Genomic DNA, 15,856 nt, shown 5'->3' on the forward strand with positions numbered 1-15,856 from the left:
AAAAGGAGGTGGGGGGTGGAGGGGGGTTGGTCAAAGAATTACTGTTTTTCCATAAAAAGCTTGTGGAACCAATTCTTTAAACTATGTGAATTCAAACCTGATTTTTAAAAAACTTAGTGATAATAACAAATAAACAAACAGCATTAGTATCTGTTGCAAACTGCCCAACCTAATTGGTGCACAGGCACTGTTTCTAGCTAAGCAAATAAATGGGCTAAGACCTGGTTGGTGCAGGGTTGAAGGATGGGCCTTTATCACACCACTCACATATGACGCAGGCTTCTGACCTACATTTGAATTTCAACTTAATTTTGTAGGGCAAATTTTCATCTCCGGCTGACTTTTCCCTACTACCTCTTGATTATCTTGGGTCACACTTCATATACACTTTCCCTCTCCTTCCTGGCTATCAGTTTAAGTTTGTTCAGAAGACACAAACTGCACGAAATATGAATCCTGGCAAACAATGGGAGAAAGGCAAGTCTCTTGTCCGCTGTCCCCACAAATCCCTAAAACTTTTCAGAGTAAATTTTAAACTGTCTATTACCCCTGTTTTTCATGACTAATGAAAATGGTTGAAGACTGACTTATGTATTTGAGAAAAAGACATGTTAGGTCTTGGAATGTCTTTCCATCATATCCCACATAGTAAATCAAGCCAGGTTGTCCAAGAATCAGTGATTTTATTTCTTGGTTTCAGTCCGACCTTAGCCAGGAGGTCATCCTAATACCCACATGGGGAACATTACTCTTGGCAACCAATCACTAACTTGCCAGGTGTTAAATACTGCAAGAAGGCTGACTCACAAAATGGAAATTTAATGCTATTGAGAAACGGATCCTTTACAGGGAGCTCAGGGTGAGAGAGGGAACCACCCATCTCAAAGGCAGGCCTGACTTCCTAGCTGCAATCTGAAAAGCTATACCTCCAGACAGAGAGCTATCATTATTTTGAAAGCAGGAAATATATACTAGATTATATGAAAGATCCGGATGTATAATCAGAAAATTCCCAAGTTTACACTTTTATTATTAAAGCTAATCATGTTATCTGAGGAAGGATGAATTACTGGCTAAACTTGACTTCTTAGAATGGTGTGCAGAACTCAGGAGGGTAAACGTGCCAATGAAACAGAAACACACTGATTACTCGTGACTATTAACGGTCTTTTTCAAAGCAAAACATCTTCCCTTTAAAAATCAGCTGGAATTATTAAGGTGTAAAAAGAATGCTTTTACTTAATTATTTTTCTGTGCATTATTACTAGATTTTGGGACTTGTCAAAAAGGCAGGATGAATATTTTACTCCATTAGAATACACGGTACTAGTTTCCTGGAAGTTAACCCTGAACTTTTCTAAGGGACAGCGGTAGGATATGGGGTAAAAACCTATGATTCATAGCTATCATACCTTTTTCACCTTTGAAAAGATCTGACGATCAAATAAGTCATTGGACAAACACTGATTATTCTAGGTTACCCTCATTCTGAATAAATAACTTATGCTTCATATTTTAAAAACAGATCTTATAGTTAAAATTTTCAACTGCTGCATTTAGAAAGTGCTTCTTACAGTGCTTTAATTTTAAGATTAATGAGCCATTTATAATGTCTGAGAGAATTAATTATGTCTCAGACATAATATATTTATGTATATTATAGTATATCCTACTTATAGTATATTTATTATTAAATGTTGCAATCAATGGAACCCTAAAACTGTTGCATTATCTCCCGCGTTTTATGTGGTTTCGTACTTTGCCTTCATAAAAAGTTCACTCACATGTAGAAATTCATTGACTTCACAACTCTATGAGGTAAATAAATTTTATCCCAAAGTGTGTGTGTATACCACATTCTATGAGGCCAGTATTTCCCTCATACCAAAGCCAGACAAAGACAATGTAAGAAAAGAAAACTACAGACCAGTACCCCTTAGGAATACAGATGCAAAGATCCTTAACAAAAGACTAGCAATCCAAACCAGCAACATATAAAAAAGATCATACGTCATGACCAAGTGGGATTTATCCAGGGATGAAAAGTTAGTTTGACATTGGAAAATCAATCGATGTAATACATTATATTAATAGAGGTTAAAAAAAACCCATACAGGGACTTCCCTGGTGGTCCAGTGGTTAAGACTCTGTGATCCAATGCAGGGGGCCCGGGTTCGATCCATGGTCAGGGAACTAGAGCCCATATGCATGCCACAGCTAAGAGTCTGCATGCCACAACAAAGAGCCCGCATGCCGCAACTAAAAAGATCCCGCATGCTGCAGTGAAGACCTGGCGCAGCCAAATAAATAAATTAAAAGTAAATATTAAAAAAAAAAACCATACAATCATCTTCATAGACTCAGAAAAAGCATTTAACAAAATCCAAAACCCTTTCATGATAAAAATTGCAACTAGAAATAGAAGGGAGCTCCTCAACTTGATAAAAGCATCTATGAAAAACAAAGGTAATACCAGCTTAATGGTGAAAGACTGAAAGCGTTCTCCCCTAAGATCAGGAACAAGACAAGGATGTCTACTTTCTCCTCTTTTATTTAACATTGTACGGGAAGTCTAGCCAGGGCAATTATGCAAAAAAAAGAAATAAAAGGAATCCTGGTTGGTAAGGAAGAAGTAACACTATTTCTTTGCAAATGACATGATCTTGTATACAGAAAATAATAAGGAATCCACTAAAAAAAAGATTAGCACTAATAAATGAATTCAGCAAGGTCGCAGGCTACAAGATCAATATACAAAAATCAGTTGTATTTCTCTACACTAGCAATGAATAATCCAAAAATGAAATTAAGAAAACAATTTCATGTATAATAGCACCAAAAAGACTAGAATACAAAGGAATAAATTTTGAAAAAGAAGTGCAAGACCTGTATGCTGAAAACTACAACACATCATTGAAAGAAATTAAGGATGACCTAAGTAAATGGAAAGACACCCATGTTTATGGATCAGAAGACTTAATATTGTTAAGATGGCAATGCTTCCCAAATCGATCTCCAGATTCAATGCAATCCCTAACAAAATCCCAGCTGGCTTTTTCCCCCAAATTAACAAACTTATCCTAAGAATTACATAAAAAAAAAAACAACAAGGGACCCAGAATAGCCAAAACAATCTTTTAAAAGAAGAACAAAATTGGAGGACTTGCATTTCCCAATTTCAAAATTTACTACAGAACTAAAGTAATCAAGACTGTGTAGTACTGACATAAGGATGGACATATAGATCAATTGAATAAAATTGAGTGTTTAGGAATTAATCTTTACATTTATGGTCAACTGATCTACACCAGGGGTGTCAAGACAATTCAGTGAGGAAAAGAATTATCTTTTCAACAAATGGTGTGGGACAGCAATATATCTACATACGCAAGAATGTAGTTGTACCCTTACCTCACACCATGCACAAGAATGTACTCAATATGGATCACAGACTTAAATGTAAGAGCTAAAAGTATAAAACTCTTAGGAAAAAACACAGGGGTGAATCTTTGTAACCTTGGGTTAGGCAATGGTTTCTTAGATACAACACCAAAAGCAGAAGGGACAAAAAACCAAACAGATAAGCAGGACTAGATCAAAATAAAAAAATTTTGTGCTGCAAATGATACCATCAAGGAAGTGAAAAGATAAGTCACAGACTGGGAGAAAATATTTGCAAACCATATACCTCATAACGGACTTGTATCCAGAATATTAATGAACTCTTATCATTCAATAATTAAAAGACAATCCAATATTTTTAAATGGGCAAAGAAGAAGATATACAAATGGCCAACATGAAAAGATGCCCAACATTATTAGCCATTGGGGAAACAGAATCAAAATCACAATGAGATACCACTTCACATCCACGAGGATGGTCATAATCAAAAAGATAGACAACAATGGTGTTCGTGTGGATGTGGAGTAAGTGGAACCCTCATACGTTGCTGGTGGGAATGTAAAATGGTGCAGCCACCGTGGAAAACAGTTTGGTAGTTCCTCAAAATATTCAACAGAGAGTAACCATGTGACCCAGCAATTCAACTCCTAGGTATATACCCAGAGAATTGTAAAAATAGGTCCACACAAAATATTGTGCATGAATGTTGAGAGCAAATATTATTCATAATGGGCAAAAAGTGGGAACAACCCCAATGTTCATCAGATGATGAAGAGATAAATAAAACGTTGTCTAGTTACATCACGGAATATTATTTGGCAACAAAAAGGAGAAAAGAACTGACACATGCTACATCATGGATAAACTTTGGAAACATTATGCTAAATAAAATAAGCCAATCACAAAAGGCTACATGTTGTATGGTTCCATTTGTATGAAGTGTCCAGAAAAGGTAAGTCTATGGAGACAGAAAGTAGAATTACTAGGAGGAATGGGGAGTGAGTGCTAACAGGTATTGGGTTGCTTATTTGGAAGGAAAAATGTTCCAAAATTATAATGTGGTAAAGGCTACATAACTCTGTGAATATTCTAAAAAAAAAAAAAATTGAAACGTACACTTCAAATGGATGAATTGTATGGTATCTTAATTGTATCTCAGTAAAGCTGTTAAAAAAGCAATGTATGCGTATTTCGCGTTGCCTACTTCATACCTTTCTTTGGCTTCCTTGAGGGCAAGTTCAAGTCTCTCCACCTTCTGCTTTCCTTCCCTTAGACAAAGCAGGAGCTGGCTCACAGTTAACGCCTCAAATTCCAAATAATTCCTGGCACCTTCTGCAGACTTGCTCCTGCATCAGGACAGCATAAAGGTTAAAAGGTTTTCATGAGAAAACAAAAATGTCAGAGTCTAGGAATATTACTGGAACCAGTTTAAAGGAACTGCTTTCCAGAATATTCTCCAGTGAATTCTCATTTACAGACCAAGCACAGCTGGCCCGGTGACCACCAGTGCCTCACTCCTCCATGCTTTCCAGGGAAGGAGTGGGGACCGATGGGTAGGCTTGATTTACACTGCACGTGCTCACTTCCTCCAAATGGTCACCATGGCCACGGCACCAGACCACAGGACCCACAGAAACAGTGGAGCAGAGGTAGCCCTGGTTTTTGGTGTCCGGCTTTCCTAGAGGACTAATCTCCAGGAAGACCACAGTCATACAAAGGGCACAAGCATGTGTGCTGCCCATGGTGACATGCAGACTACCGGCCTTTCTCCAACTCAACTGAAACCACCACGTTCTCTAGTCAGGAGAAGAAAATCATTTTTGTTTCTGGTTTCAAACAATTAGAGCAGAGAAATGTAGGCACTGTTGGCATGTCAAATATTTTTCTTGATTTCCAACTCTGATTAAATCAAGAGGCAGTTCAATGACGACGAAAACCACAACGAGCACTGCAGTAACTAAACATTCTGGACAACTATGCTGATGCCAATGGCAGCTGCTCTTTCAGTAACCTACCCAAGGTCACACATCTAACAAAAAGCCAGGATTCAACCCCAGTTCCCATCGCCAAAGCTCAAACTCTGAACCCAGAAATCCATCTCTGACTCCTTCAAATACTTTCAAACAGGGTAAGGAAGCTGTTATTAAAAAATAGCTGTGTGGGGACTTCCCTGGTGGTCCAGTGGTAAAGAATCCACTGGATTACAATGCAGGGGACGCGGGTTCGATCCCTGGTCGGGGAACTAAGATCCCACATGCCACGGGGAAACTAAGCCCGTGCACCACAACTGCTGAGCCGGCGCGCCTCAACCAGAACCCGCCTGCCGCAAACTACAGAGCCCAAGCGCTCTGGAACCTGCGCCACAACTACAGAGCTCACAAGCCCTAGAGCCTGTGCGCCACAACTAGAGAGAAGCCCATGCACTGCAACAAAGAGTAGCCCCTGCTCGCCGCAACTAGAGAAAGCCTGCGTGCAGCAACGAAGACCCAACGCAGCCAAAGATAAATAAATAAAAATAAAAAAAATAAAAAAAATAAAAAGCAATAGGGGAGGGGGGAAGCTGAGGAATTTCTAACTAAAAAAGGGAATAACTTTCATTTCTGCCAACTGCCCTGTATGATGAAAAAATATTATCTAATCCTGATTTTCTCCCTTATACAAAGGCTTGGGAGCATAACTGAAAAAAAAACAACCCATTTTTATGTTTTATAAGTACATTCATCAAGTTATAGAAAAAAGATGTTAAAAGCCTATAAGGGAAGAGATCCTTTGGGAAATTTTCAGATAACTCTTCTTAAGCAGAGTCATGCAGTAGGAACCTGCTTACAGAGCACGAGCTGACAGCGCATTCTGGGTCAGAGCTACTTGCAAGAGACTCAGGTGCCCAGTTCCCTGCCGTCTCCTCCTCAAGGTCCCCCCACCTCTTAAGATGTCGGCTTCCTAATATCTGCTTGTCACAAGTCTACTTGCAATTCCCCAGGTAAGATATCTGGGCACTTTCAAAAAGCAGCCACCGTCACTCAGAGCAACAACAGCCATTGCTATGGAAGATTATCCTGAATTAGTCACCTTGGCTTGTACTCGGGAATGAACAGGGAAGACGAAATGGAAACATCCCCCTTATCAGCTGGGCAGCCTGGTCCGGATCAGACTGCACTGGTACACAAATTAGGAAACACGGGTCTCTTAATTGAGAAGCAGCTTGTTTTCACTGCCCATCTGATGGAGATGAAACACCTCTACACAGAGTGGTGAGGGGTTAGTTCGCCGACAAAGGCACCAGACATAGTTTTTCTTCTCCACCAGTTTGGGCTGCAACATTAAATAGCAATTCAAATGGAACATTCTTGAAAGGTCCCGGTATAAATTAATAAGTGGCTTTTTCAGCCCACCATGTTTGGCCTCCCAGGGGAGAGCTGAAAGTGACAAGACTGCCCAGAGTGTCTGTCCGAAAGCCCTAGTCTGTCTTCACATACGTGTCAGTGGAATCAGTTCTTGTGGGCCCAGGACTTGGCTTGATTTCTTTCGTTGCCACATCTGCTTCTCCCTCCTGTAAAAGCAGAAATGAAAGGGATTTAACCTAGTACGTCTGCAAGACAAATTCCTTATCAAAAGAGAAAAAGGCAAAAGAGCAGGAATTTGGATGACACACAACCCAAGGAACCTATCAAACGTGGAAATGTGAGATGTTTAAATTCGGTCACTCAGATGTAATGGAAATTTGCCCTTCCCTCAACCTGCACTCGCTGTCAGGATTATAAACATCCAGGCGAAGACGAGAAGGTCGAGCAGGTCGGGCTCCTCTCATTCAGCACAGTCAACCTGACCGCCCACTCAGGAAAGCTTATCTTCTCTTTCTCCTTGGCAGTTCCCTTCTGCCCCACCAGGTTAAGGTCACACAGAGCTAGTGACACTTCCACATACCTTTCCCACACAGTCCTTTAACATGCAAAATGTTAGAACTTGTTGAAGCCACGTTGAAAAGAAGGCTGTTTTCTGTGGGCAAGGCTCACAAAGCATAGGTTGGCTCCTATTAGAAATCTGTATGCATCTCAGGCCACTTAGGGAACAAGAAGACTAAGACCACTTAAATGATTTGAAAGACGTTTTTGTTTTTGTTTTTTTAAAAATATTTATTTATTTATTTGGCTGCGTCGGGTCTTAGTTGCGGCATGCGGGATCTTTCATTGCAGCGTGCGGGCTTCTCTCTAGTTGTGGCACGTGGGCTTCATTGCCCTGCAGCATGTGGGATCTTAGGTCCCTGACCAGGAATTGAACCCGCATCCCCGGCATCGGAAGGCAGATTCTTAACCACTGGACCACCAGGGAAGTCCCTTGAAAGACATTTCTGTTCCAATGAGCTAGCAGAAAGATCTTCCAAAAATACAGAGATGGTTCTAGATAATTCTGTGTGTGCACACTGTTCCTAAATCTTGGGCAGTGTTTTTCTGTTCACAGAAGTAAGGCAAGAAAAACATGTTGACACTAGAAATAACTGTCACTTATCAGTGAGGGAGAATATTACGCTAACCATTCATCCTGAAGAAAGAAGCCTCATTTGGAAACTTCTGATATGCTCCTTGGGCTTCCTGAATTTTATCAGTTATCTGCAGAAGGTTAACGCTCTTTGATCAACGCTGTGTTTTCATAATCTTTGCTCATTTGCAGAAAGAGTACTCTGACATTAGTGTACTTCCTGATTAGTATTTTACTTCGCTTGACTTCAGCCCCTATTCATGTAAAATTTATGAGGGGCGTGGGTGGTAGGGTTATTAAGAGCCATTTTGCAACTCTGTTCACCTTGTGCACAGCAAACAAATGAGAAGGTAAAGGAAGTCACACTCGACCATTTCAGACACATCCATTAGTAAAGCTTTTCGTAAGGTGCCCCTCACCCTGCCCCACTCCCACTTACCTACAAAGTCGAGTTTTCTCTTTCAGAGACACAGGTAACCTCTCTGCCTGTATCAGACATGTACTCTGACAAAGCTGGAATGACTGTGTGTATGAGGGAGGATTTTCTCCTCCTGTGCTTGTCTCCCTCACCCTGTATGCAGTTTTTTTCTAGTAGCAGAGAAGGAGAGGTCCCTCTGGGCTTCACTTACCTTCTGTGCTCTTTAGCAGGACTGCCTGCATGCCAGCTGGACATAAATGCCAGTTAGATCACCCTGGCTTCAAACCCTGTTCTCGGGGGTTCCCTAGCAGCTGCTGTTAGAGGGGAGGGACAAGCCAGGGTATTCCCTGAGGGTACAACCAGAGCCGCTCTGCTCTTTCTTTTCTCCACTTCTTAGTTTAATATACCAACGTTCCTCGTAAGACTTTGTTTGAAAAGAGGGTTCTGTTATTAGTAAGTGTTTTAAAGCCTTTTGATTTTACTGCATCTGATCATAGCTCCCCTTACCTAAGTGAAATGCTGAACACAGCTTTGAGACCTGGGCTGAAAAAGTTTACGCCTTTTTTTTCTTTTTTCTTTTTAGGTCAGTCACATAAATTTGTCAGGACATACTGGAAAAAAAGGGACTATCTCTTTGGTCATAAAAGGTAATCAGTAATTTCCATTTCAGCTATGATAGCCACAAGCATTATGTTATACATTTACGTTGACTACGCTGAAGTTTCCCCACTATCTGGCTTCCTCGTGTTGAAAGGAAATGGTGGTATTTGTAGCAACTGTCCAGGTGAGGTTTTGTAACTTGCTTAAAGCAAAACCAAAACCAACACACTTACAGCCATCCTGATTTCAACAAAGGAGTCTTCGCAGCCATCTGAGTTCAGCTTGAGTTGCAATTCAGAAATGATGCCCAGCAGATCGACCTTTTCAGCTTGAAGGCGTGCCACCTGGGTCTTCAGCTGTTCCACTTCCTGGTCTGCTTCTGCCTTGGGGACCTTGGGGATGAGGAGCAAAGTGAATTAATGAATCACACTAGGGACTTGGCCATCAAACTCGAGTGCCTCCATGCCCATTGGCAGGACAGCTCTGCTTTACAGTAGGATATTCTAGCTTATCCGTGGCAATTTATTTTGACATGCCAATAAAAATGGAAAAGCTTACATTATTTTATCATATGCGAATAATTGGAAGTTAAAATAACCTCATGACAAGAAAGGCTTCCTCAGCATGCTGAAATGATCTGATGCCATGAAAATAACCAACCAGACTTTGGCAATGGTAGACTTGTAAATTCTAGTCCAAAATTCCACAAAGAACTGCCACAACTCAAGCTCTTGCCTTTTTTTTTCCCCCTACAAACGCATACCCACCCCTACCCTCCCCATTCTTGTCATGTCTACTCAGAAGCCAAAGCACCAAGGGCATAATGTCATAGTAATGGCAGAACACAACGAAAGGTCCACAATTCTCCCAGGTATGTAGTCTGGTTGCTACAGTACTCTATGCTCGTGTTTTAAGGTTGCTAAAAATAAGTCTGGTGAGAAATAAGAAAACTGAAAATTCAGAGGCTGGTACCAAGGGTGGAAAAATTAAATTTCGGCCTCTATAAACATTAATAATAAACATTAATATCTCCCTGAGTACTTGCTGTGTTCATCCTGTTGCAGTTACTACATATGACAAAGTCATAAGAGAAAGAGCCTGTTGACATGTGGTGTTCTTACTTGGGAGAAGGGAGAGCAGATTCTAGTCGACGCTCTGCTAATCAGAGCATGTGTCACCCTGAGCAGATTCACTCACTGTCTTGGCTTCAGTTTTCTCGGCTCAGAAAGAAAGACGTGGTACCACGTGGTCTCTGTGGTCTCTTCCAGCCGTGACCTTAGCCCCTCTGATTTCTTCCCTCGCTGCTCTTATGGACATGGCGCCACCAGAAACACATACACTTGAGATTATCAGAGGACTGCAACACACAGAAAATTCACACACACACACACACACACACCCCCTATGACAGATCTCCTAAGGAATGGTAAACAGGCCCAAAGGCTTATAGTAAAACCAAAAAATTATCAGAAAGGCTTGTGCACGGACCATACACCAGCTAGTTCATGAAGTATTAAGAAGAGAGGGCTTGGGCTTCCCTGGTGGCGCAGTGGTTAGGAATCCACCTGCCAATGCAGGGGACATGGGTTCGTGCCCCGGTCCGGGAAGATCCCACATGCCGCGGAGCAACTAGGCCCATGAGCTACAACTACTGAGCCTGCGCGTCTGGAGCCTGTGCTCCGCAACAAGAGAGGCCGCGATAATGAGAGGCCCGCGCACCGCGATGAAGAGTGGCCCCCGCTTGCCGCAACTGGAGAAAGCCCTCGCACAGAAACGAAGACCCAACACAGCCAAAAATAAATTAATTAATTAAAAAAAAAAAAAAAGAAGAGAGGGCTTGGTAGTAATTGGCAGCATTGAAGTGCCCCTCACACCAGTGGAATCATGCTCTGCCTTCATTTGGACCATTCTCTTGCTAGGAAACTCCCACAGGCGTTAGAAAAAAGCAACTCATTGTAAAACTGAAGGGTTAGGTCTGTAAGGAAAGGTTCGAAGCCTGTGCAGTCTCTCCTGGTAATGACTCAGACCAAAGAAATGTATATTTAAAGGCATGAAAACATAAAAGAAAATGTACTGCCTAGCCTGGTACTAGGAAGCAGGCAGGGAAGGGCAAGACTATGCTCTGTGAGGGATTTTCACGTCCACCCTCTTGCCCTCCCTGAGGACACTGTGTAGAACAGACTTTTAAGGAAGGAAGTAGAGTTTTAAACAAGGGTCTGAGGACCAGGGATATAAGGCCATGACTCTAGAATCCCAGATGTCAGGTTAATTTTCTTTTTTGCAACTGTGAGGATCTCTTAATTATCCTGGGGAAATGATGGATCTGCTTATTTGGCTATAAAACACCTTGTGAGGTGACACTTTAAATTTCTCTTCATTTCACTGTTAAGGCTCTGTCCATCATCTTCCCAGACTAAACTTCCAGGGCTTATTCTCTGGATCTCCAGCCCAACTCCATTATTTGTTATGTCTTTCATCAGTTCTGAGCACTTAGCATTGATTAGCCTTCGTGACACAACAATTTCTCCGTCTTTTTCTGTGCTTGTATTGTCCTGAAAATGTGCCCAGGCTGATATGCCATTTTATAATCCAAAAACAATAGTCTATCTAATGACCTTTGCCTGGCCATCTGTAGTTAAAAGTTAAAAAGTACTCTTTAGAGATCATTATGATGTATAATTCAGTGAAAGTGGACAGAACCAGTAATGCCTCGGCCTCACCCTAAAGATCAGAGGCAGGTTTCCAAAGGACATTCCCTGCTCCCTTCCCTTGTGTGACACAGACCACAGGAGAGGCCCTGATGGCTTGTGGGGGTGGGTGGGTGCGGAGGAGGGGCACATCCTGCAGAAGCAGCAGCAAAGATGGGCCAGCGTGAGTGAGGAACATCTGAGGCCTTGAGAGCTTTAGTAAATCAGGAAGATGAGGGCCTAAATTAAAAAACAACTGGGCTTCCCTGGTGGCGCAGTGGTTAAGGATCCGCCTGCCAATGCAGGGGACACGGGTTCAAGCCCTGGTCCGGGAAGATCCCACATGCCGCGGAGCAACTAAGCCTGTGTGCCACAACTACTGAGCCTGCGCTCTAGAGCCCGCGAGCCACAACTACTGAGCCTGCGCTCTAGAGCCCGCGAGCCACAACTACTGAGCCTGCGCTCTAGAGCCCGCAAGCCACAACTACTGAGCCTGCGCTCTAGAGCCCACGAGCCACTACTACTGAGCCCGTGAGCCACAACTACTGAGCCCGCGAGCCACAACTACTGAGCCCGCGTGCCTAGAGCCCGTGCTCTGCAACAAGAGAAGCCACTGCAATGAGAAGCCCGTTGCACTGCCCCCGCTTGCCGCAACTAGAGAAAGCCTGCACACAGCAACAAAGACCCAATGCAGCCAAAAATAAATAAATTAAATAAATAAATTAAAAAAAATTTTTTAAAACCCCCAAAAAACAACAACAACAACACAAGTGGTCCAGGAGACAAACATTACAGAAGAGGCAGGGGGGCAAGGGGTGGGCCTGGGAGGTACAGTTTGGGGGGATACAGCTGATGACCAAGGGTTTTTAAGAGTCCTAAATGTCACTTTGTCCCAAGGACTCATTTCTGAGTCCTGCTTGTAGTTTGCTTCAGCTGAGCCTCTGCACTGAAAGAAGCTGTCCAGAGCTCCAGCTTCGGCTCTCAACTTCTTCCAATACTGGGACCTTTTTGGAAAACCTACAGGCAGACTATCTCAGGCAGACAAACTGCTTCTGGAAGCTTCCTTTTTGGCTTCAAAGTGATGGGCCCCCGCAGGCTGAAGCCAACTGTCAGCCCACATCCCCAAAGCCAAGGGAGGAAAACAAAGTGAGATATTTTCTTCCAGCAAGTAGAAAATTACCCATGTATCCCAGTGATCATTTCTTCAGAGTATTCTACCTCAAAAATATTTAGACAATGAGAGGTTTCTCCCAAAGAAGTGACTTAATGCTCTTTGAACTGTAAGACAAACTGAAGCATCAGACATGATAAATCTTATCAACAATGAAACATTTCCAATACAAATACAAATTTATTAAAGCTGAATGTTTTCATTGTCCCATGAGCAGGAGTTGATGAGTAAGATCATTGATATAAACTATGATATTTTTCTAAACAACTTTTCATTCTTTAGATTATTCCATATTTCTCTTTTCCTTATTTTCTTTCCATTTCATTTCTTTGTTTGTATTCTTTACCTATTTAAGAAATTAGACCTCAACAAAGTTCAAGGTAAACTCTCAAGAAAAATCACTGATGAGGGGAGGGATAAATAAGGAGTATGGAACTGACAGATACAAACTACTTCCTGCAATAAACCGTAATGGAAAAGAAAAAAAATAAGGGAACAGATACAAACTCTGTACATAAAATAGATAAGCAACAAGGATTTACTGTTTAGCACATGGAACTATACTATGTATCTTGTAATAACCTATAATGGAAAGTAAACTGAAAAAAATTTATATAACTGAATCACTTTGCTGCATACCTGAACTAACACAATATTGTAAATCAACTGAAAAAAAAAAGAAAGAAAATCACTGATATCCAAGAATTAACCCAGTGCTCCATCCTCCCTGAAGCTGTTAAGTTCTAGGTTTGGAAGAAAATGAACTGCAGATGTCCATCTAAACAAATAATACCCAGTGAGCCTTAGAATATGGGCAGAGGCTTCAAATGTGCTCTGATTTGCTTTTTCACTCACATCTTTGATACCCGTTCTCAGGTGTGAGCACACTTCTTGGGTTCTTTGGGTCAGTGGAAATGTGGCAACCCTACAGCCTCATATCACATGACATTTGTCAAAGCAGTTTTCAAAAGTAAATGTAAAACATAAAGCGAGGAATCTATTTTAGACGGAGAGAAAGGACAAGGTCAATAAGTGAAAATTCTGAGTGATAGATTGTTAAAGTGTAATTCTATATCAAAGACATAAACTAACGACGAACACTTGGATGGTTCTAGGCAGAGGTCCTTCCGTACCATCTATAATGAATACAAAATATTGACTTATAACCATAACACTCTTTTGACTATAATCAATATGGTCAAAGCTTTACCCATTTCTTTCCTTCACCAGAGATTATACATGACCCTTAAAATTGTAACCAATCTTCTCATCAAGCACGCTTCTTTCAAGATAATGCAAAGCACCCATCTAGCCTGAACCGTGAAAGGTTTTGGTCTAGAAGTCTGGTCAAGTAAGACTGCACTACAAATATGAACAGTCTGCTCACCTCGAATGACCTTTCAGTTTTCCCTTTTAGTTTTCCGACTTCTTGCTTCAGTTTTTCATTTTCAAGACTCAGCGCCGTTAGGCGCTCTTTGGCTTCTTTGCGCTGGGTCTCAAAAAAAAGGCGTTCTTCCTTCTGCTTTTCTGTCCAGGCTGAAAGCTCCTCAAATCGCCCTTTCATAGCTTGATTGTTCAGCTTCATGGCTTCTGCATGGGTGCAGAGGGAGAGTGTCACACCAGGGGACTGGACTTGGGGTCAGGAATGGAACCCGCCTGTGGACCACCTCACCACGTAGCTCTGAATCTCAAGATGCCAGGCTTGGCCTGGGCCCCAGGGTCAGCCAGAAAGACTGTGAAGCAAGAGGAGTGAGTGGTTTCCGCTTCCAGACAGGACTAGCAGGGTCTAATGTCATCTCTAGTCCTCAAGAGTCTCAAGAAAATAAAATTGATTTTATTGATTTATTATAACAAAATGCCTATTAATAACTACATAGACTGAGGTCCATCACTCCTGGATTCGAACACTGGTTCCGCCAAAAACCATGGCTGGAGATATTAGAATGCTTTCTTTTAAGGTAATATTTAGGACTAACTCTGTAATCATAGCAGCCGTTTTTTCTTTTTCCTTTTAAATGGGCTGAGTGTCATTATGCCATTTCCCGGAGATGCATACTGTTTATTTTTACCTGTATCCAAAAGTAAACAATGGAAACAGCTTTAGCCTCACTCAAAGTTAATTCTGTGCTCTTTCTTCCCCCAGGAAACCAGGCGCAGAGAAAGGGACTCACCTACAAGCTATTATCAAAGGATGGCATTCCCGAAGGCCCAGGTGTCGCTTACCTTTCAGCTGATGGTTCTCAATTAGAAGCTCTCTCATCTGCTGCAGCAGCTCATGTGGGGTGAACGTGTCCAGGTTCGGGTGAGCCAGATTGGGGGGTCCATTTCCTGTGGTTTTGTTGGGGCTGTCCCCCTTTTCAGTCAGGCAGCTAACTGGCTGGTGGGACATGGCAGCACTTCCTACGGAAAAGTCACAAACCGAAAATATAACTGTTCCCCTCTGCACGCCGTCCTCACGGGGCCCACAAGCCCCTGTGCAAGTGCTAATACGTATTCTACAAGGTGCCTTCTCTCCCATTATATTTTGAACAATCTTGATTCTCCCTTTTTAAACAAAAAAGGTGCATCCTAGCTTCAGTTTGTATGTGTATGTCTGTGTATAAGGGTGTATAAAGGGGTACAGTGAGGAGTTGGGGGATGGAGGAGGGAGAGACGGGCATGATATCATGATGATCAGGAATGCTAACGTGGGGAGTTCAAGAGGCTTTCCATATATACATCTGTAGATGTGGGCAAAGTATTATTAAATGGATTTTTCCCCAGAAAAATCTTTAAGCTCAAATCTTCCTATTTTGGGTGAATTGTATGGTATCTGAATTATATCTCAATAATTGATTGTTATAAAATCTCCATATTTTACTTCTTGCATATTTGGCTGAGAGGAAAGGGAGAACTAACGTATTTCGGATGCTTACTATGGCCTTGATCACCGCACCAGACTGTCAGTTTCCAATTCTCACTAAAACTCTACTAGACAGCTATTTTCCTGGTGACGGAGCTGAGTTCACAGAGGCTTTATAGCTCATCCAAGGTCACTCAGTGAAGGGCACAACCGAGCATTAAGGATGATTCCAAAACCCAGCCCTGTCATACAGTGAAGG

The 15,856-nt window shown here is 41.9% G+C and overlaps 1 protein-coding gene and 1 long non-coding RNA gene across 4 annotated transcripts in view; one reads left to right on the forward strand and one right to left on the reverse strand.

Moving 5' to 3' along the window:
- LOC130707660 (uncharacterized) overlaps positions 1-14,994 on the forward strand; it is a 47,474-nt gene extending 32,480 nt beyond the window's left edge. The window contains exons 2-3 of the long non-coding RNA XR_009007664.1: positions 8,881-8,944; positions 14,899-14,994. This is a non-coding gene — a long non-coding RNA (uncharacterized LOC130707660). The remainder of the gene's footprint in view (positions 1-8,880; positions 8,945-14,898) is intronic.
- Positions 1-15,856, reverse strand: part of OPTN (optineurin) — a 43,209-nt gene that overhangs the window by 20,633 nt on the left and 6,720 nt on the right. For all 3 annotated transcript variants that reach the window (XM_057543846.1, XM_007189902.3, XM_007189901.3), the window contains exons 2-6: positions 14,979-15,155; positions 14,143-14,345; positions 9,131-9,289; positions 6,880-6,953; positions 4,615-4,749 (exon numbers count right to left, since the gene is read on the reverse strand). In XM_057543846.1, the coding sequence (XP_057399829.1) occupies positions 4,615-4,749; positions 6,880-6,953; positions 9,131-9,289; positions 14,143-14,345; positions 14,979-15,144 (737 nt within the window). In that variant the 5' untranslated portion in view covers positions 15,145-15,155. The remainder of the gene's footprint in view (positions 1-4,614; positions 4,750-6,879; positions 6,954-9,130; positions 9,290-14,142; positions 14,346-14,978; positions 15,156-15,856) is intronic.

This window comes from Balaenoptera acutorostrata, chromosome 3, assembly GCF_949987535.1.
Source record: "Balaenoptera acutorostrata chromosome 3, mBalAcu1.1, whole genome shotgun sequence".
NCBI classification, from domain to species: Eukaryota; Metazoa; Chordata; class Mammalia; order Artiodactyla; family Balaenopteridae; genus Balaenoptera; species Balaenoptera acutorostrata.